This window comes from Homarus americanus, unplaced genomic scaffold, assembly GCF_018991925.1.
Source record: "Homarus americanus isolate GMGI-L3 unplaced genomic scaffold, GMGI_Hamer_2.0 scaffold47254, whole genome shotgun sequence".
NCBI classification, from domain to species: Eukaryota; Metazoa; Arthropoda; class Malacostraca; order Decapoda; family Nephropidae; genus Homarus; species Homarus americanus.
The window spans coordinates 115,933-138,565 of record NW_024738685.1 but is presented as its reverse complement, the minus strand read 5'-3'; the positions used below and the strand labels follow the sequence as shown (position 1 = coordinate 138,565).

Sequence of the window (22,633 nt, the reverse complement as noted above, 5' to 3'; positions counted from 1 at the left end):
ATATATATATATATATATATATATATATATATATATATATATATATATATATAATATATATATATATATAAATATATATATTATATTCGTCTTTATTCAAGACATCTTCAGAGGCAACTGGATTACATGGACAGAGAGAGGCTTAAATATACAGGGTGACCTAAAAACATGAGGTCAGGTTAAAATGATGACATCCACTAATCCCCACACCAACACACACGTAGAGGAGCTTAAGAGAAGGGTGATGACGTGACTAGCCAAGTCAGGTCAGAAAAAAGGGACCCACAAAATAACTATCATACACACCTAGACCCCGACTTACGACTACGTGGACTTACGACCGTCGGGACTTACGACCGCCTCAGATATAGAAACTAGTTTTTAAGTCAGGTCAGAGTTAAAGTCACACTGTATCCATTCCTTATTATTTATTACTTTCACTGTACTGTATCCATTCATCATTATTCATTACTTTTACTGTACTGTATTTCATTGTAGATTTTTTATTAAAAAAAAAAAAATTTTATCTATGTCGGACTTCTACCTGGATTTAGTCCTAACCAGTGGTCTGGAGTTATATATATATACTATATATATATATATATATATATATATATATATATATATATATATATATATATATATATATATATATAAAGCTTATAACTTCACATGCCACAAGAGGCAATCTTATTCTTCAACACTTGAAGATCAGCTTTAAAGTTGGTAGGTGGGAGTCCCTTGACTCCCAAACCAGTGATGGCAAATGTGCACCCTGCTGCTGGTTGTGTTGCCAGCTCCTCTGCTGAATGGTATGTTTTGGCAGATGTTACAAAAAGAGTTGAGTAATCAGCTCCTCCCCAGCAGACTGAAGTAATGTTTTTTGCTGGTAACTCCACTGTACGGACAATCTTGCCAATTTTTGGGTCTATACAAATTATCTGTAAAACAGAATTCAAAGTGTATGAAATGTTTGTCTGGTGACTCCTTATTGGGTAGGAAATACATTTCACATCTGCAGGGTTTTTTTTACTCTTCATCATTAAGTTTATATGATCATAAATATGGTGGCTAACCAGGAGAAACTCGTACCTTATTGCCAGAGAAACAAGCAACCCATAGATTTCCAGTTTCATCGTTGCACATTCCATCAGGGATGTCGTTTTCCAGCCCAGCTGCCTTATAGTCCACCACAGTACGACGATTACCTGCATAATAGATTACATTTACATCAATGCTATTTTGAAGGTCGAAAAATTGAAGATTTTGTCTTTAACTATGTGACTGTACTTTTTATCATGAAACATGTTCTTTGGTTATCTAAGTGTTTTAGTTATGTGGTAATTTAACAAAGGATTATCTTCAACCTTTACTCTTAAACTTCAGAATCATGATGAAGATACATAGGTAACCTACTGCTGATCAAGCAAGCTGAACAGATATGTGGAACATTGACTTGTCCTGGGCAAATGACTTTTGAAATTTTCACTAACCCCTGACAAATTTTGGAAGAAATTTGCTTAACCTTTTTTAATAAGAAAAGTTAAATAAACATTTTGAAACATTCAAATTTATTGTGTGTGTCGGTTTAAATTCTTTTTACCCATTTCTTATTCATCTTGGTGTTTTCACTTCAATTTGAAGCACAACTGTGCTTACACAGCAATCAGTAGGAGCTTTTATACAGATTGTCAGGTCTGGTCATTGCGAGAATAAACCAATAAAAATAGGAGGGCTCAGCTGTAATGTCACTGAGGCTTTTTTGTTAGCAGGTCAGGTCATTGTGGAAACATTTAAAAACCAACTAACTTTTAGCCGCCATCTATGATGGTTCTTAAGATCACAGTAAATTTATTTGTAAAAAAACTACCATATATTGCACTTACTAATAATTTCTAAATATTCAATATCAGAGTCACAAGTGATATGAACTTCTTTTCTATTAGTGAACTGTACTCTCCTTAAAAAGACATTCATAGCTTTACATGATATTTTTCTCTCATTTATATTGTACTGACTACTTAAAGCCAGATTAACTTTTTACCACCCAAATTTCATGTATACAGTACTGGGCTAAAGATATCATCTACGCATCTGTGCACTGTGACGTCATCTTCCCAGCGCATAATTTGTCGTGGAAAAACAAATTGAGCACACTGGCTCAAAGGCACCACCAGGATGCAAGCTACTGCTCGTGTACCATTCCCAGAATTCCTGGGTTATAATAATGAGTCTCAGCCATCATAGCCCACCTGTTCAAACAGTTCAATGGTAAGCCAATATCAAAGCAAAACTTTTTGAATAGCTGGAGCGCTGCAGCCATGACTCAAACCTCAGTTTCAAGACCGAACTTCTTAATAATATGTACAATACAGTACTGTACTCCTAAATGACTTGGTCCTTCCACCCCTCTTTTTTTTTTTTTTTTACTACTTAAATGATTACTACTTGTGCAGACAGTTAGTCTGTTTCTTGTTAATGAACTTTGTTGTCTAGTGTTAGCACAGGAGGAAACCAGAGTACCTGGAGGAAAGCTGTGATGTTTGGTAGGGTAACAGTAGATAACACATTTCCCAACAACACTTCAATCAATGGACCTGTTGGTTGAACCAATAGTACTGTACTGACCATGTAGTTCTCTACACTTGCCTAACAGAATCACTGTCAAAAGAGGGACTTCATCTGAGGCTGGAATCAAAACAAATTTTGCCTATACTGGACTTACCTAGCAACATAGCCCCTGATATAGATGAAGGCAACCTTTATACATAATAGGTACTGTACATCCCAAATCAAAAGTTCATTGAAAATCTCCAGCCTGCAGATGTTTCTCTGTTCATAACATGCAGATGATGCTCTTTCCGCCAACACGTGGAGACATTGTCTTTTTGTGATCAGACTGCAGGTGTTATGGACAGACAAACATCATGCTGGCAGGGGATTTTAGGGGAACTTTTGATTTTTGCTGTACATAACCTGATGGGAAGTATAGTACTTACAGTGTTTATAGGATCATAAACCTCATTAAACAGAATTATGTGGCAGTACAGTACCTTAATTTCCTCATTATCAACATTCCCATTTTCCATAGTTGTTTTTAACACACTGCTCACCAATTATGTCCTGGTTTCTACCCACACTTGGCCAAATTTTTTCAGCCCTTTGTGGGAGTTTTTGGCTACAATTCAATTTTGAAAAATTTGTTGTTTCATGTGAAAACTTATTATTAACAGACTTGAAACTTATTGGTGCTACTTGGAAATGTACTTTTCCTTTTAAGTTTTCCTTTAAGAGATTTAGGTTTGATCATTTTACTTAAGCATTACCCATTTGTTACAGTTATTGTAACAGCTGTCATAGTTACTGTTCCAACATGGGATGAGAGAAAGGAATCAATATTGGTTTCATTTAAAATTTAGAAGATTAAATCATTGCAACTTAGGTACTGTACAGTCTAACACCTTTACTGTACAAATAAAAATGTAAATGTTTAGGCATTTCCTATAAGGATGCTGTACTTAAATATAAAAAGCACAAAACAAACTTACAAATTTTATAAGTGACATCATCATAATCGAAGGCATCAACTGAATATTTAAGTGAATCAATGTAGTAAAAAGTTTTCCGATCAGGGCTCCATGCTAATCCATTGGAAAGAGATACCTGCAAAGTTGAAAATTCAGTAATCAAATATTAGGTCAAAATCAAAATCAGATAATTTGTATCTATGTAAAACTTAAACTTACAGACATACAAGAGCACAATGCCAATTTATCCAAAGATCACAAACAGTAATGTACTTTTTGATATTTTGATAATGAACAACAAACATATTCAGTAGAAAGAGGTATGAAAAACATTTATTATTTATTTATTATTATTTTTTTCATTATTTACATAACTGTAGTGCTGACTATTGAGGACCAAAGTGAACTCATAATTTTTCTTGTAACATCATTAAATTTACATTCAAGAACTGTATAGTATTACTGAACATTATAAAGATCACCTGGTGTATTTTCTTCCTCAGTTTAGGGACAGGTGTTTGATAACCTCACCTTTTTCTACTTCGGTTATCAAAAAAGAAGAAACAGGAAAGAAGACTAGGGTGTTTGAATGAACTGTACTTGCATGTAATTGTAATGCTAAGAAGAGTTATTAAAGTTAATTATGAATGAAATAAGCTAGATGTTGGAACAAGTTGAGGAATTAAAGAAAAGGATTTTGAAGAAAGTGTGAGGCATAAACTCAGAGGTTCCTGAGAGTTTAAGAGTGAAACATGGTGAGGCAGTGCTACTGATTGATTAAAAGTGGAGTTACATGGTGATGTATACAGTGGTAACTTTCAAAGGAAACCTGGAGCTGACTAAAAGTGGAGTTTGACAACTGGGTCATTGTGATGCTCACACACCGGGAAACGAGAAGAAAGGGGAATGAAGGAAGTTGTAAGAAGACCCGAGTAACTGAATAGAGAGTTACAATGTGAAAGATGAAATGATAGTTATGAAAAATTTTCTATGCAGTTATGGCTGTAGATGATAGGGAAGTAAATGGGATTAAGGATACATATGGCATGTCTGGCATGAAAAGAAATGGAGAGAAAAAGACTAACAGAGAGAGAAAGAAATTCATAAGCATGAATGAATGTGTGACTGGGGAGAAGATAATAGATTGTTAGACTTCGGATTGGTGGATGGGGGACTGAGTTGCATATTGAGAGATGTAGGGGTGCTGAGAGAATAACTGTGCTGGAAAGGTTGAGTGTAAAAGAAAAACAAATAATTGATAGGTATAAAACAAGAGCAAATTAGACAAACTTCCAAGAACCCCTTTTTGAATGGGGAACATCTTAACTGATTATATTTGGTAAGTGAATCAGCAAGAGTTTGTGTTACTTTTGATTCTGACCAACTGCACCAACCTATAATGAAAATGCACAAAATGCAACATAGAACGATACAGCTACCATCCTGAGAATACAGATTGAGGATCCTTTATCTATAAACCTTGGTGCCAATTGTGTTTCAGTTTTAAGATATTTTTGGTCTTGGATGCCTATGCCTACTTACATTACAATAACCTATGCCTAGGATAGCCTATACAAGCCCAGATTTAAATCTCAAATCTGAGTGATGAAATTTTTCTGCTTACAACACCGCTTCCCACCTCTTGAATTTAAGATACAGGGTACTTTATTTTTTAGAAAATATCATTTGGTAATGTTTTGTGTGACCCACTGTCAGAGCACTGTGGATAAAGCATTGGATAAATTTCGGCATTAACATTCTTTCACTCATAAAACCATGTTTCTCACAACATACATTTGTTACTGGCTTAGTTGTGTTTATATTCCTTAGGACATATTTACAGGCAACATGGTTTAGCTTAGGTAAATTAAATATTGTAACTGAAAATTTAGCCTTATGTAAACACCATAAAGGACATTACTCAGTCAAGTGTTCTGATCTAGAGCTAACAGATGGCTGCACCACTAGAAGTCATAGCTTCAAGTTAAAGAAACCACAAGTACAGAAAACTGTTATAGCTAACTTCTTTTGAATAAGAGTTATGAACTCTTGGAATAACCTGCCATTGAATGTTGTGAACATCAAGTGCAATCTCATTTAAGATCCGATTTAGGGACGATGTAGGTAAACATTGATTTGGATATAGAGTAGTGGATGAGTGGAACAAGTTACCAAACATTATCATTAACTCGAATACGCTGGATAGCTTCAAACAGGTTGGATGGGTATACGAGCGATAGGGGATGGGTGTAAACGGGACTGCCCAGTATGGGCCAATAAACTCTCTGCAGTTTCCTCCATTCTTATGTTCTTATGTACTTTACACTTAGAACACCCTGCTATAATTATATTATTTGAGGATCTATTACAAGATTAATATTTTACAAAAGCAAGAAATCGAATCTCTGCCACCATGCTTCTGTATGGTTGACCCTCACCCAATTTCCCTAAATTAATCAGACTATTTTTTACATTTATGTTCATCTAAATAAAAAATGTAATGTACATTATTTTCATTACTGTTTATAAGTGTGCATCAATAGTATATATATATATATATATATATATATATATATATATATATATATATATATATATATATATATATATATATATATATATATATATATATATATATATATATATATATATATATATATATGTATATATAAAGCTCACCTTGTTAACCTGGTTAGTCAGGTTAAGATCAGTGTCCAAGCAATACAGAGAGCTTTTGTGCATTGCAAAATCAGCATTTGAATGATCTGTTACACCATCCATTGTACCTTTTTTGTGTTGAGAAAATAAGTTTTATTAATACTATACCCTGCTCTCTTGCTCTATACTGTATATATATATATATATTATATATATATATATATATATATATATATATATATATATATATATATATATATATATATATATATATATATATATATATATATATATATATATATATATATATATATATATATATACAGTGGTCCCCAATGGTTCTTAACCTTAGGGCATTTCAGTCTTTCAGGGGGGCATAAAGGATTGAATATATTTCTTAATCAGAATATATATTCCCCGTAGCATTTTACATCTTAAATTGGGATGGTTAAACACAGTGTATTTGGTATTACATGTACAGTACTATATTGTAAATACAATGCAGTATATTGTATCCAGTAACTTAAGATGAGGAAATTATGATAAAAGATAAGAAATATGTTTCAGTGAAATGAGATGTGGGCTAAACAGTAAATAAAATTATCCTCACCTGCCCAAAGGCGGCCTTGTGGGTCACACTTGCCATCATTAAAGCGATTAAAGGGGTAGGCATCCTCAACAGTATGCAGGATTCCTTTGACCTTTACTGTGTGTTGATCAGGGTCACTAGCAGACCACTGAACTACAGCAAAAGATCGTCCAAGACCCACAATCAATAAGTCTTCAGTGCCTTCAATAGGCACGACGAATGATAGACTGCTTCCCGACCCACCTTCCTCTGAAAGACACTTCAAGTGTGGAATCTCTCCATTAAACCAAAATATGATTAAAACTAGGATATTGCTGGATATTACAGATTCAAAGAAAACAAATGAAAATACTCCAAGTTGGTGCTAAGGGTTTGCCATGGTTGTCAAATATTGTTACCCATACACCTACATGAAATGCCTAGTGCTTACACTCGCGTACATGAAGGTCCAGTTACCTGTTCTCATAACTGAAGAATATAAATCAGTGGTTCTCAATCTTTTTCTCATCATTCCTCTTTTTGTAGTTACAGTACTTAGCTGCTTGTGAGGCCCTTTCTTTTGAATACAGTAAACCCTTGCCCTTTGAGTTTTCAGATTTATTTTGATTTCAATTAGTTAATTCCAAAATTCTGGTGACATTTCAAATTTGCTGAAAACTAATCCAAACAGTATAATAATTACTGTATGTTAAATGCAAAATATTTTCTGAACGTCTTCAAAATTATACCTCTGTGGTAAATGTAGCTTAGTAAGGTTAACTTACCATGCTTGCTCTCAAGCCATAGACCCCTATAAAACCCTCTGTGGATCCCCAGTTGAGAGATCCTGTTACATAGATTAAAAAATATTGTCTACTCACCTACATGGAGAACCTGGTCCTTATTAGTTTGGGGGTAGTAACGATGTATATTCCCATTTGCAATATCGACAAAAAGGAGACACTGTTTGTTCTCCACCCAATGAGGTCCTTCACCAAGATCAACAGCTGATACAACTTGTTTTATTTCCACTCCAGACATACTTTATTGTATCGATTCTTGAACCTGTTGTAATGAGAGAAACATTGTTATGCGAGAAACGGGTGCTTATTTTATTGAAAGTTATTAGTTTGACTCCAGAAAATGTTTAGTGTCTACATAGATATTTCAAACAATGTTAGTACACATGTTTAAATATTGTACCAGTGCCAGTGTTTGGATCGTGGGTGTTGCCACGAACCCTTGTGGGGTATGAGTTATTTGGTTCACACTCAGGATGGGATGGAGAAAGGAAACTCACAATGTGCTCTCTGTATATATATTGTATTGGATGTACAGTGCAGCTTGGTGCTGGGAAGTGGCAGCGTGGTTACAAGCGTGATGTAGAGAGAGCTGGTTGGTGAGGGTGCTCAGAGGAGGACCAGCTTGTGGGTCGCCATGGTCGCCGGCGGGAGCGAGGGCCGCCAGGCAGGAGTGGAGGAGGAGATGTTGCTTGAAGACTGGCTGTAGGTAGAAAGAGGTAGGTCACCACGAGGTCAGGTCTTATATAGCGGGGATAGGCGTGGCTTAATAGTTGACCTCAGTCGTGTAAGGCGGCGCTGGTTGACCTTGACACGAGGTGCGGCTGGATTCGTGGGTCAGCTCGTCAGCAACAAACAGCGTTTGTAGGAGAGGAATCCACTACACCCTTGAACTTGTCGGCCTGCCTAAACAAGGTATTGGTGATAGTGAGGTTGTGTGCAGCACACTTGCTGAGAAGGAGTAAGCTGTTAGGATTACTCTTGCCTAGTCCATTTCTCCCTATGATTCCCTGCCAAATATTAGCAACTCTGCCAATTCTGGAATTGAAGTCACCAAGGAGTACAACCTTATCTTTTCTGGGGATAGAGGTGTTATTGCCGCCCCCAAAAGCAGTGTTATTGCAATTATAGGAGGGTGATAAGAGTAGTGAGAAAGTGTTGTTGTGTACTAAGCGAAGAGACGATGGCGCCACTCTCGGCACTAGACGATAACATACGGAAGGACCTCTCAACTGATCGCCTCGAAAGGGCTGCTCAGTTGCACAGACAAGTCCGGATTGCACTGCTGCCTAGATCCCAGTGCATAAACGACCATCATATCTGTATCGCCCATGTGCAGAGTTTTTGACTAGAGACTCCCGGCAGTCATCTCTGGCTGTCCCTGTCGCCATAGGACTTTTGGGGGTATAGGGGTTTTTACGATGATGAGTGTGGTGAGCTGGATGATGGCTGCACGTGAGTTGAGTAATGTGGTGAGGCAGGAGCGCAGACCGTAACCATACATTTTGGTTCTTTTCCTGATCCAGTGGTGCAAGTGTTACAGTGACTGGGGAGAAGGAGAGATGCAATGGACTGCCAATAGCCCAATTTGTTAGGTTCCGCCTTAGTAGCCTGTCCATCAGGCAATGCCTTCATCTGCCGGTGTAGTTGTGGGGTATGGGATGTTTGGGTTCACACTCAGGATGGTTGGAGAAAGGAAACTCACGATGTGCTCTCTGTATACATGTTGTATTGGGTGTACAATGCAGCTTGGTGCTGGGAAGGCAGCATGGTTGCAAGCGTGATGTAGAGAGAGCTGATTGGTAAGGATGCTCAGAGGAGGACAGCTTGTGGGTCGCCATGCTCGCCGGCGGGAGCGAGGACCGCCAGGCAGGCGGAGGAGGAGGAGGTGTTGCTGGCTGGTTGGTGTAGGTAGAAAGAGAGCGATCACCACGAGGTCAGGTCTTAAATAGCGGGGGGTAGGCGTGGCTTAGTAGTTGACCCCCGCTCTGTGGGCGGCGCTGGTTGACCTAGACCACGAGGCATACACAGGGGAATTCGTGGGGTCGGCTATGCAGCGATAAACAGTGTTTGTAGGGGAGAAATCCACTACAATACTCCCTCCTTCCCTCCAGGCGGTGTAGGAGACTTGTTGTCTGCAGGGTTGCATGGCACATGTGAGGCAGAACGGGCGGTGCATGCCTCATGTGAGACAACGGCGATGGTGTGGATGAGCAGGTCGCTAGAGACAACTGTCTAGATACACAATATCTGTGGGAGTAGAGAGGGAGAAAAAGGGTGTGTGGAGGCGATGAATGTTGTGCTTCCCTCACGGCAGGTACAGAGTCGTCAGATGCGCCTGCTGGGGTGTGTGGGCCTGGGTCAGGAGCAGGGGCTGCGTCAGCAGAAGTGGATGAGGGCTCGTGACAGCAGCTGGATCCATGGCAGCAGCAGGGTGCAGGACATTAGCAGGGAGTACCTGAGGGAGAAAAGAGGGGTGTGTGGGTCCGCACTCAGGAGCAGGGGCCGTGTCAGGAGAAGCGGCAGGGGGTACTGCTGGGCCGGGGCGGCGTCTGAGGCAGGACGGGTGTGTTGGGGCAGGAATAGGAGCAGCTGTCTGCTTAGAGTAGCAGAGCTGCTCTAGGGTGTCTAACCTGTGGTTTAGAGACAGTAGCTGTAGAGCCGATGAGAGCTGCCTCTGGGTGGATAAGCCAGTCTTCCATGTTGCTTGAAGACTGAGAGAGTGATCTGTTTCTCCTCCATCCTGTGTGAGTGCGAATCTCCGGGGGTCACCATTTGTGGGGTATGGGATGTTTGGGTTCACACTCAGGATGGTTGGAGAAAGGAAACTCACAATGTGCTCTCTATATACATATTGTATTGGATGTACAATGCAGCTTGGTGCTGGGAAGGCAGCATGGTTACAAGCGTGATGTAGAGAGAGCTGATTGGTGAGGATGCTCAGAGGAGGACAGCTTGTGGGTCGCCATGCTCGCCGGCGGGAGCGAGGACCGCCAGGCAGGCAGAGGAGGAAGAGGTGTTACTGGCTGGTTGGTGTAGGTAGAAAGAGAGCGATCACCACGAGGTCAGGTCTTAAATAGCGGGGGGTAGGCGTGGCTTAGTAGTTGACCCCCGCTCCGTGGGCGGAGCTGGTTGACCTAGACTACGAGGCATACACAGGGGAATTCGTGGGGTCGGCTATGCAGCGACAAACAGCGTTTGTAGGGGAGAAATCCACTACATAGTCATCGGGTTCCCGTGGTGGTCACCTCTTCCGCCTACACCGCCGTTGGGGTCTTGTTGGAGCTCTGTAAGCATGTCTGCCTGATGAGGGGCTCCACCTCAGATTTTTCTTTCAGGGTTTATTCCCATCGCCTTATACAGTACTTACCAAGGTTAATCCACAAGGTAGTGGTTGGTATAGGTGCCAGGATGTCCACATTCCAGTGGGCCTATGCGCCGTCTGAATCGGCTGCTTGTCCAATTAACCAGTCCGTTCACACATATTTATATTTGGGTTTTAAGTAACGAAACCCAAACGGTAGTTCCTTTGTTTTATTATAAAAGGTTGTATATATAATTCCTGAGTGTATATCAACCTTAAGTCTCACTGTCTAGGAGTGAATGAGAAAGGGACGGCGTTTATGTATGATAAACGTTTGGTCACGTCCTTTCGATATGAGTTGAGGTGAGCTACTGAAGCTTAGGGGCATCGCAGTGCGTGCTTACAGGAATGCTGAGCTATGGGTCTCGCCCTCTTGGGTAAGTTGCCCGCTCACGTGTCAATCTCATGTCTTACTCATAGACAGTGGAAAGTTACAGGGTGGTGAATCTGAATATAATATCAGATGTATTGACCCATTTATATAATACGTTCTGTTGATGAGACAGGGGCCTATTACACGTCCCTCTGGGGCCCACTGCTACTCCAAGATCCCCTGCTGGTCTAGCTTAGGCCCACAAGGCACCCAGTTAACATGTGTTGCCACGAGGAGGTGCTGCAGGAGTCTTAATGGTGAAGAGGCTGTGTACTGGCAAGGGAAGATTGCGCAAGTTGCTTCCCTGCTGCCACATTAGATGCATTATACCACCCTGTGCACACACACACACTGAGTTCGGACACTTTTAAACACGTGGGGTTTCACGGTTAGGCTACACACGTATACAATGTAACACACGAAGGCCGTCACGTGGTGGGATGCAGCTCGTCCCCAATAATAATTAATGGTTGCCCCTCTTGTAAAGAGGATGGCCGGCCCAAGGGTCACCTAGGCGTGAAGTTGTTTAAGGTGTAGAAGCTGTCACCAACACAACACCCAAAGTTAACGAGCTGAATATAATATCAGATGTATTGACCCATTTATATAATACGTTCTGTTGATGAGACAGGGGCCTATTACATCGCTCGGTCACCTACCAGCCGAGCTCCGTGAGGCCTAAATAACTCACAGAGTACAGTACATCCTAGACAACCCTAACCATGTTATAAACAGATATGTAGACACTAAGCTGGGGAAATTACTGTAGGGGTATTCTCTACTACAGGGGACCTAGACTTTTGTGTCGTACGGGTTAGTATATTATGAACAATGTTGAATTTGGATGATACTGCCCAGTAATAACAGAACAGGAACATTATTGCCAGAATTAACAGAATAGAGGGAATCGTAAGACTTGGTAGTGCAAATTCCCGTGACAGATAAAATGGCAAGTTATTATTCAAATCAGCAAAATGTGTCTCGTTCAAGAAAGCTAACACTTTTAATTTCTCTGATACTATTTGAATATCCTTGACAGTGAAATTCATTATAGGAAGTGGAATTAAAGCAGACTTGAGTTTTCGATTTAACGCAAAATGCTGATGAGTAGGCAAGGTCCGTAATGTACTACAAGTGATTTCACAGTAATCAGGAGCCTTGTAATGCCCTTTCACAACTAGCTGCTTAACACCATTTTGGCATTTTAAAATTACAGTAGTGAGATTTGGAAAGAACAAATACTGCACATTGTGAAGGTGAGCGTGGAACACAGTCTTTAGACTAACTGGCCTATAACTGCATTGCGCTAACGCTGTGCGTACATTTGGTTGTATGACTGCCAATTCACATATTCCCTCTGCAGCAGGAATAAATGCAAACATGTAGGCTAGACATACGTGTAGGTGTAGATAAGACGACTTACACCGTGACAGTAATTTCGTGAATCCTCTATTGATAACAATGAATATTCTTCATCTACTAAGAAAGTTCTTTAGGCCTATCTTAGGTATACAGGTGTGTCATTCACAAACCAGGGCGTTCTAAATGCCATGCATTGTAAACTCATGTTGCCCTCGCGATAGGAATGTGGATCAGAATTGCATTGTGCGTGAGGGTTGACTCCAACAGTGGGTAACAATGATATTGAACCTCATTGTCATTGAAAGTGGAGTTAAATGATACTCGCAATTTGGCTATTTTAAAGCTTCAAGAAGCGTCTGCACAGGCACAAGCTTCAAGGCCCACACGCCCTATCCCGCATCTACAATGCTGCCTATTAGTTCATTCTTTTAGAGGTTACAATTTTATGAACTGAAATTTCAGCAGCATGCAAATATTCTGTGAAGTAAAGGAGCCATTCTAACGTCGGGATTGCTTTCTGTAACCTAGTAACAATCCTCGAAACTTGGTTAGACTCCATTATGATTGCATTAACCTTTGATTCTAGAGCAGTAATCGCGAAAGGTTTGGAGAAATAACACGATTCTGTTGAGATATTGTGCTTGAGCGCATAACGCCATGAAACTATTGTCGAATTCATCGGCTGTGTTGAGACCACATGAAGAATGCCTCACGTTGACGATGTTGGTCACGACGTTTTCCATCTGACTAAAGTACGAAAGTTAACTTCTACTGCAGAACGTAGTTTCATACAATAGTCATTTGGTACATTTTGCTTCTGAACAGTCTGTAAGGATGTATCAATCACATTATCATCAACTTGAGGTAAGACATTTATCTTGGCCTTCTTCAGACGATCCTCAAGGCACGACATCTGCGATCTGTGCACAGGGCTTCCATATTTTGAATTTGTTGCCTGCTTCTTTAGCATTGGCGCGGAATAAAATTTCGCAGTACGCCTGTTTGAGTTCCTTTCAGGTACCTGTAACATAACAACAGCGTCCCCAACGTTCAGTGCTATAGGTTTAGCATGTTTATGCTGTTTGATGATCATTTCGGGCCGCGGACGCCGCTAGCTGCGGGATCGCATTTCCCTGGTTATGGTAGAATTCCCGTAAAGACATGAATTTGTTTTTGCCGTGCGAAAATCATAATGCGATATACCGGTATGGCGCCTCTGTGGGCGATGTCGTAAGGCAGACGTTTATCTGTGCCATAGACAAGGTATATAGTAGGGTGTTTTTGCCCGTAGAGCCATTAACTGACCCATTAATCGATCGCTGCAACCTGGGCGGGTAACCAATCCTCCCATGCGCATTAAAACCATTAACGATTGGACGCAGGTATTTTGCATCTACTTATTAATTTTCTAACAAGGCCATTAGCCTGTGGATGATAAGCTGTCAAAAGTTTGTTTAATTCCATATTGTAAACACATATATGCTCTATTAGCTCATTCTTGAACTCTGTTCCATTATCAGAGAGTAGAACTTAGGGCGTAGTATATGGACATATGAGATTCATCACTAATGCATAGGCTACCGTTTCCGGCCGTTTTGTTTTAGCGACCACACCTCACGAACCTGAAAAATGATCCACACAAACTAAGACGTATCCCGATCCCTGATGACTCATTGGGAGTTGTAACAAGTCAACAGCGACTGTGTCAAACGGACGGTCTGGTGCAGATATTGTAGAATCGGGGCAGGTGATCCTGTCGATCTTTTATGTTGAGCGCATGCCAAACAATTAGCTATGCGTGTAATTCTATGTCTTTCTTCATAGTGTTCCAGAAATACTCTTTCGTGAATTCCGCTGCTATCACGAGACCTTGGTGACCTGCTTGTGGGACATCGTGGAACAATGCCTGGCCATGCTTTGCGCAACGTAAAGTCAGGCGCCACTATTTTATACTACCCTCAGGAGATTTTCCTTCGTCCTTATTGAGTATGCTGCGTCGTAATTCAGACTGACTTAAGGGAAGAAATAACTTGGGGAGTTTAACATCCTCGCCCGATTCGGAGAGCGAAAATAACAGCTGACCAATATGGGTCGCGTCGTTGCTCATCTTCCAGCGAAAAGAGTGAATGTTGATACAACTGGTGCTATATTTCTTGACTGAGCGTCGGCGACAACATTCGCCCTCCTCCCAGGTAAATACCCAAATTCGGGGTCAAACTCTGAATTGTCAGATACCAGCGTGCTAATTCGGGTTCGATAAGTTTCTGCCATGGAAATGTTCGGTGACTGCCGCATGATCATAAAAACAGTTATTATCTTGTAGCCAAAGATAAATGTGCCTCTTTGAACTCTGAAGCGCCCACACAACGGCTAACGTTTCTATGCGTCGTCGCCGAATAACGTAAGTAAGCTTCAGCATCGATTAGTTTGCGACTTGCAAAATGCTATCACTCTAAACTTCCCACGCGTGTCCTCTTGCATGAGCACTGTTCGACTCCACCTGGGAGCGTCAGTACAGAGAGTGAAAGGTTGGAGTGTAGTCTGGGAATGTTGAGAACCGGGGCATTGGTTACGCCCTCAATGCCGTAATACTTCTTCCTCGTGTCTGTGCATCCTATATAAGTAAACAGCTGCATCTGGAGCAACCTGTCGGGGCGATGCTAATGTTGCATAGTCCTTGGATAAAGCGAAACGATTATAACCACAGATAATCCGAGAAGGCTACGCAGCCATGATCATTTGAGGTAGGACGTGCGGAACTGAGATACAGCTTGACTTTATCATTAACTGTGTGTATGCCCTCACCGTCAACTACATGACCACAAGGAAATGGATTCTGGATTTTAAAAACTCGCACTTTGAGAGTTTTATCGGAGTCCTGTGGAGTTCGGCCAAACTTCACGCAGTTTTATCAGATGGGAATCGGCGTCCTTACTTCGGACTACTATTAGATCATCCAAAGAAGCAGACTGTAAGTTACCACCAGTCCGGAAAAACAGTAGTGCCGCATCATTTACGCGCCTGAAACGCCATAGGCGCCATCCACCGGCCCTTTTCGGCCGAGAGGAATAATGGGCTATTAAAGGGGGATTTTGAGTGTCTAAGACATCACCCAATGCCCCTGTACCATATCTGCACTACAGCCGCTGGCTATGGTTGGGGGTCTATATGTTGGTACGTAAATAGGGGTTGCCCTTCCCTTTAACGCTATATGATGGGATGTTAAAGGTCTGACCTAGTTTCCCCTGGCAAGGCCACATTATTTCTGTAGCCTTGCCTAACAGGCGTAAGTCTTGGCCCTGAGGGATGATCGATCACCCACATGTGGTGTTATTTGATCTATCCTTGGGCCGCCTGAGTCTGCTGGCAATTCGCAAATAATAATACCCTCGAATTGTAAATTCTGTATTTGGTTGCACTTCGACATTGCTGTGATATTCATATAAAAAATCACACACATAACATCCTTTCTTAATTTCTTGATATCGTGAAATTGCTCCCGCAATCCCGTGTAGATTCTGTGTGTGTGTGTCTCGCCAGTAGACACAGTAGCCATGGATTCCAAGGTCCGGTGATTGGGTCAATGCTCACAAAAATCCTGAGTACATAAAACCGCCGCTAATTGTTACACAATAACGTCATCCACAACACCATACCTCAGAATGCTGAGACCATCTCTCAGACCGGATGTGTCATCATCACTAGGGTGGGTGCTGGGTGCTGGTAACTGGGGGGTTGTTCACGTGCCATAAGCGAAAGAATTCTGCCATTGCATTACTGATGACTAGTCTCAACAACTGCAGTCACGTCCTGTCACACCCAAAAGTGAACGAATTCGTATGAAACTAATGTTCACACTTTAGCTCACACAGGATTTTGGTGTTGGTGAATTCCTCATTCTGGCAATGGAGAGTACTCTTCAACATTGCAGGTACTATCTTCCAAACCTTGCTGCTGTAATCACGCTGGGTGTCAGAGGGGTCGAGATATATCTCTGACGCATGATCCGGCCTCTCTCCTCTTAATAGGATTGGTAGACAACACCTTCGTCCTAGCGGTGAGAGTACAGTTCTGAACACTGCTGCGGTGTCACCCTTTAAACGTAACACTATTATTACGTGGATACACTATCATTGCCTTCGAAGAGTTGGTAGACCGGGCACCCGTCAGCTGGCAAAAATGAACTGCTGAACTATATGTAAAAGTCCGCGAAGTGCATCACCTTGAGAATCTGAGTGGTAACGTCACTATTCCTTTGATGCTCAGCTGAGTACCCGAAACCTCCTTCTAGCTCAGCTCTTTACTAGGCTCCTTCCATTTGACCCCTTGCGGTGAGGGAATTCTACGCTGTAACTCGATGGCGATGTCAAGGCTAATACATTAGCGCAAGCACCTGTGTCTATATATCAAGAGCCAACCCTGGTATTATTATCCACTCACCGGTACCGGATAACACTTCCACTTTTTCTAAGCGCCAGCGAAGTGTTGTAAGGAGGGGCGTGGGAATTTCCCCTATCTTCACCTCTCCTTGCGTAGTGTGCGCTGGTCTTCCCTTGACACTCAAGTCCTGGGGACGTTTCGTTTTGCGCCTATACGACACCTCCGTTTCACTTAGGTCCACTCTAGCTTTACTTCAGGCACGCACCCGCGAACTATGAGAGTGTTCGATACTAAAAAGAGCAAATTATCAAGCGTTGTTCGGTAGGGAGTGAGTGAGGTGCTGCTTTAGCTACCTCTGTTTGACCTTTGAGGTTCTGCCGCACCGGGTGTGGCTTTATTTGCAATTACCTGGGAGCTGAAACAATCTTCCATGCCACGCTTATTACAATGTGCGGCCTGCAACGATGTTTTCTGTTTATATGTTAATAGTGGGAGGATGCATCGAGCTAAGCGTGTCGCGTGTAAGTGAGTCTGGAGAGAGGCATCTGTGGCATTCCAGACGGCGCTGGCCCAGCTGCATCTACCCCCAATAATCCCAATTAGCGTTCGCTTGAACTTTTCTGCGTCAGGCTTTGTAAACCAAACGCGTATTTAAACGACTGCCTGCATAGTGAAACCCCTGCGTTATATGGGAACCCATATGTTTCTTTATCTTCGCTTCAGTCGTTATGCGACTATTATGTATTACGCTATCTTCATACATGCAAGTAAAGTAAAAGGACCCTATAATCGTTCCTGTATGTCCCGTGAAATTTCGAACATAACGCCGCGCTGCATGATATTAATGACAGTATCAGCTGTAGGTGTATATAGTGAGGGTGTGAGGGTTAGACGAAGCCATTTTAGCGCTTAGTATTAAGCAAATAGTATTCTTACTCTTAACAGAAGGCTGGGTTAATAAGGTTGTTAAATGATTTAGCAACAGACAATAATTCATCACCTGTGTACAGGGGTAACCGTTTTCTTTAGTATACTTAGGTGAGGTACTATAGTGATTAATACTAGACCGTAGGGTACGACTTGCTTCAAGTCGTCAAATGATTCGGGGTTGTTCATAACTTTCTCACTACTTCCTACCGACTCATTTTAACTGTGTTCCATACTCAAAAACGCGCCCGTCTGGCTTGATCATTGATGAGTTGCTATCAGCAAAATAGCTGTGCCGGGCGTTCGATTTCATCTACATTAGACATGGGAAACTTAGAAATTATCTATTACCCCCTTTGGGCCCAATGAATACTTAACAGTAAGGTGATCACTTGCCTCCCTCATTTGCATAAGACAACAATGAATATTAATTGTAAAGCCACCTCTTTTTAAACTATCAATAAGAAGACAGAGACACTTACAACTACTGTAAATTATGTGGATTTCACTTCTACATTAATCTACATTCGACACTTCTGTCACCGAAATAATCCTATCCGACGAACCTAAGGGTGTGAAGGGGCAAGATATCTCGAATGTAAGTCTATGTGTGTAAAAACTATGTAATTTAAATTACCTTATTTTATACAGAGTAGTACGTCTGTATAGAAAATGCAACTTCCAAAAGTTCTGAGCGGAGTGGTGGGTGGGTGTGGGCGTTGCCTCTCCTAGGATGCGCGCGCTGCTGCTGGTTTCCTTTGGCAACGAGATGACGCTTCTGCTTTGGTGAGAGACGAGTCCAATTTGATTGCGAGTTCCTCCCTCCGGCGATAGGAAATGATGATTGGTTATCACACTCGTCGTTCGCTGGCTAAAACCGCCAAAGCAATTCTTTCACACAGTTCCACGTATATATGGAGATCTGTATGATGACACCGAATGCACTGCTGACGACAATGACAATACTGCTCAGCTGCTAGTGAAATAACGCCAATTGAATTCCAGGTTACGAAACTGTTGTTCAACACTGCAACACTGTAAATTTTGTCTAGGGAAATGTTTATGAAGCCCATTCTCAACCGGCTCAATCTGGATATAAAATTAACAGGCTGTAATATTTGTATTACGAATTCTGCACGTATTTGTATGTGACAGAGATAAGGAGTGCTCACTACATATCGTCTCAATACGGGATATAGTTTTAAACACTCGGATTATGTAACGCGTCACTGCTGTGTGGTTTCTTGTTTTTCACAAGACACAGACGGATGATACGACTACCAGTTTGAAGAATCCGTACACACCGCTTGCCACCTATATGAATCGGCTGCTTGTCCAATTAACCAGTCCGTTCACACATATTTATATTTGGGTGTTAAGTAACGAAACCCAAACGGTAGTTCCTTTGTTTTATTATAAAAGGTTGTATATATAATTCCTGAGTGTATATCAACCGTAAGTCTCACTGTCTAGGAGTGAATGAGAAAGGGACAGCGTTTATGTATGATAAACGTTTGGTCACGTCCTTTCGATATGAGTTGAGGTGAGCTACTGAAGCTTAGGGGCATCGCAGTGCGTGCTTACAGGAATGCTGAGCTATGGGTCTCGCCCTCTTGGGTAAGTTGCCCGCTCACGTGTCAATCTCATGTCTTACTCATAGACAGTGGAAAGTTACAGGGTGGTGAATCTGAATATAATATCAGATGTATTGACCCATTTATATAATACGTTCTGTTGATGAGACAGGGGCCTATTACACGTCCCTCTGGGGCCCACTGCTACTCCAAGATCCCCTGCTGGTCTAGCTTAGGCCCACAAGGCACCCAGTTAACATGTGTTGCCACGAGGAGGTGCTGCAGGAGTCTTAATGGTGAAGAGGCTGTGTACTGGCAAGGGAAGATTGCGCAAGTTGCTTCCCTGCTGCCACATTAGATGCATTATACCACCCTGTGCACACACACACACTGAGTTCGGACACTTTTAAACACGTGGGGTTTCACGGTTAGGCTACACACGTATACAATGTAACACACGAAGGCCGTCACGTGGTGGGATGCAGCTCGTCCCCAATAATAATTAATGGTTGCCCCTCTTGTAAAGAGGATGGCCGGCCCAAGGGTCACCTAGGCGTGAAGTTGTTTAAGGTGTAGAAGCTGTCACCAACACAACACCCAAAGTTAACGAGCTGCATGAACCAGTGCCAAGGAATAGTCTGAGAAGACCAGACAGCTTGCCAACTGCACTAGTTAACCATTAACCCGGAATACGATCCGCAAGTTGATTACGGTAACATCCAGGTTCCCAATTACTGCTGGGTAGACATGGGCATATGGTTTAAAGAAACTTGCCCAAAGTTTCCACCCTGCCCAAATGGACCCTATTTGGCAACCAGTTACTGGATCGTAGTTGGTGTAACCGAAATAACTGTGATATGGTTAAATAGACCCATATCTAATGCCCTTCAGCATTATTGCCTCGTGAGAAACGATATACAGTACTGTATGTATGTTGTGTTGTCAAAGTAAAAAGAAACAATTGAGACCCTGCAATTGTGTGTAAATGAGGCAGAAAGTCAGATCAGCAACCTGGGACTTGGTCACAATTTTTGTGATGCCACATGGTAGACCGTCTACCATGTGGCTATACATTATGCTTCCAATATCTTCCCAAGCGGTATTACCTCCCTGTTTGATAGCTGCCTACAACCGTACACAACTCTTAAGAAAAAATACTACCTTTCAGCTTATTGTGTACTTACTGTGGGCAATGTCGTGACTACTACCACTAAGCACTAATCGCTACTGAGTCTTGGAGTACTTTAGTGAGAGTAGTAAAAGATGGCAGGTACCACAACTTGGCACAATTCAAATTGTTCGTAAGAGCCATTTCATTTCGATGATAGGTCATCATATATGTTAAGAGGCATGATCATTGCTAAACTGTAACTGCTGGAGAACAATACCAATGGGAAATCCAAATACATGTACTGTAGATTAATTTCACGGCAAGCTGTTTAAGTATGTGCGTCATCAATACCAGTGTAGAGTTACTGAAGCTATTGTCAAGTCTTTCTTTGTTCTCGTAAATTAATTACAGACCTTATTGTCTTGAAACAAATTTTACAAAAGAATTTGTAAATTTATGCATATCGAATATATTTAAATATGCAAATGTTAATATATCATTGTTAGTGTAGATAATATTTATAATTATGTGTTTGCCGCTCAACGCAACACCTACTTCACATGATACCTTTGTGGAGGTATGAGATTGTAGGGGAGAAGTCCACTTCAATGTGCTAGATAACATTATACCACGAATTCCTACAAGATATTGGTTCACACTCAGGATGGGATGGAGAAAGGAAACTCACAATGTGCTCACTGTATACATATTGTATTGAATGTACAATGCAGCTTGTTGCTGGGTAGGTAGCATTGGGTGGAGAGAGCTGGGTGGTGAGGGTGCCAAGAGGAGGGACACTCGGCTTGAGGGACGCCAAGATCGCTGGTGGGAGCGGCAGCCGCCAGGCTGGTGCGGAGGAGGTGGTGTTGCTTGCTGGTGGCACTGGGTAGAAAAAGGCTGGTCACAGCGGTGTCAGGTCTTATAAGGCGGGGGTAGGCGTGGGTAGATAGTTGACCCCCGCTCCGTAGGCGGTGCTGGAGGCGTAGGCTGGGGAATTCGAGAAGGTTCGGTGCTTGTAGGGGAGGAATCCACTACAATACTACAGGTAGTCAAGGGGCGACTTAATTGAAGTTTATAAACAACTCAGAGGGCATTACTCAGTCGAGGGTTCATGATTGGAGCTGGGGGACGTGCCCCACTAGCCTAGCGGGGCGGGTGGTCACAGCTTATGGTTGAAGAAGCCACAAGTTCGGAAAATTGTCAAGGCAAACTTTTTCTGAGTTTATAATCTTTTTCTCAGTTTGTAAACTCTTGGCGCACACTGCCAGAGAGTGTGACAGCACCGAGAGTGAGCTCATTCAAGACCAGACTTGACCAACACTGGCGCAGATGCAGATACATTCTGGAGCCAGTTCTTGCCCAGTACTTGCCAATGACGACATGCAGCCTGTCTGGCATTGAGGATCTGTTTGGTGGGGTTCTTGGCCAGCCAGATATTTGCCTCAGCCCAGCCAGCCATTCACCTCAGCCAGCTAGCCATTCACCTAAGCCAGCCAGCCGTTTACTTCAACTAGTCAGCCGTAAACTTCAAGCCAGCCTCAGAGAGCCAAATAATCTAAAATAAATAACAAAACCTTCCCCGCATCCGCACACTCTCCCTCCCATCCACCCACCCCTTCCTCCCATCCACACCTCCAACCACACACCCTACCTCCAACCACACACCCTACCTCCAATCCACACACCCTTCCTCCCATCTACACACCCTAGAAAAAAAATAATTTAATATTTGATGATTTTGATATTCTTCATGAGCAAAGAGCGAGTCATCAGTCGAACATTAACTCACGTCTCACGGCCTAAAACTCCAAATAAAAAAAAAAAATAAAAAATAATAATAATAATAATAATAATAATAAAATAGTAATAATAATAAAAATTGTAATGGCAGTATTACGCTTATGCTAACCGTGGAAGCCAACTGCTTGTTTGGTTGTGGACTAGTTTAGTGACGTAAGAGCGGATCGTTGACGAAGCTTCGAAACTTAT

At 41.9% G+C, this 22,633-nt stretch overlaps 1 protein-coding gene across 2 annotated transcripts; it reads right to left on the bottom strand.

Moving 5' to 3' along the window:
• Positions 1-631: 631 nt before the first annotated feature.
• LOC121874311 (regucalcin-like) lies at positions 632-20,857 on the bottom strand. Of its 2 annotated transcripts, none has more exons than XM_042378411.1 (7): positions 20,718-20,857; positions 7,635-7,818; positions 6,796-7,023; positions 6,207-6,313; positions 3,549-3,663; positions 1,093-1,208; positions 632-941 (listed from the first exon to the last, which is right to left on the bottom strand). In XM_042378411.1, exons 2-7 carry the CDS (start codon positions 7,792-7,794, stop codon positions 669-671), a joined length of 999 nt encoding a protein of 332 aa, XP_042234345.1. In that variant the 5' UTR covers positions 7,795-7,818; positions 20,718-20,857; the 3' UTR covers positions 632-668. The 2 variants fall into 2 exon arrangements, with proteins under 2 accessions (XP_042234345.1, XP_042234346.1); XM_042378412.1 differs by lacking the exon at positions 20,718-20,857 and adding an exon at positions 18,602-18,631 and having other exon boundaries at positions 7,635-7,821.
• Between the last annotated feature and the right edge of the window lie 1,776 nt (positions 20,858-22,633).

Coding starts and splice junctions, on each gene's coding strand:
- LOC121874311 (XM_042378411.1), bottom strand. CDS start 7,794: ATGTCTGGAGTGGAAATAAAACAAGTTGTATCAGCTGTTGATCTTGGT. Junction 6,314..6,795: donor ACAAGGCCGCCTTTGGGCAG/GTGAGGATAATT, acceptor AACACAAAAAAG/GTACAATGGATGGTGTAACA. Junction 3,664..6,206: donor TGACTAACCAGGTTAACAAG/GTGAGCTTTATA, acceptor TCAACTTTGCAG/GTATCTCTTTCCAATGGATT.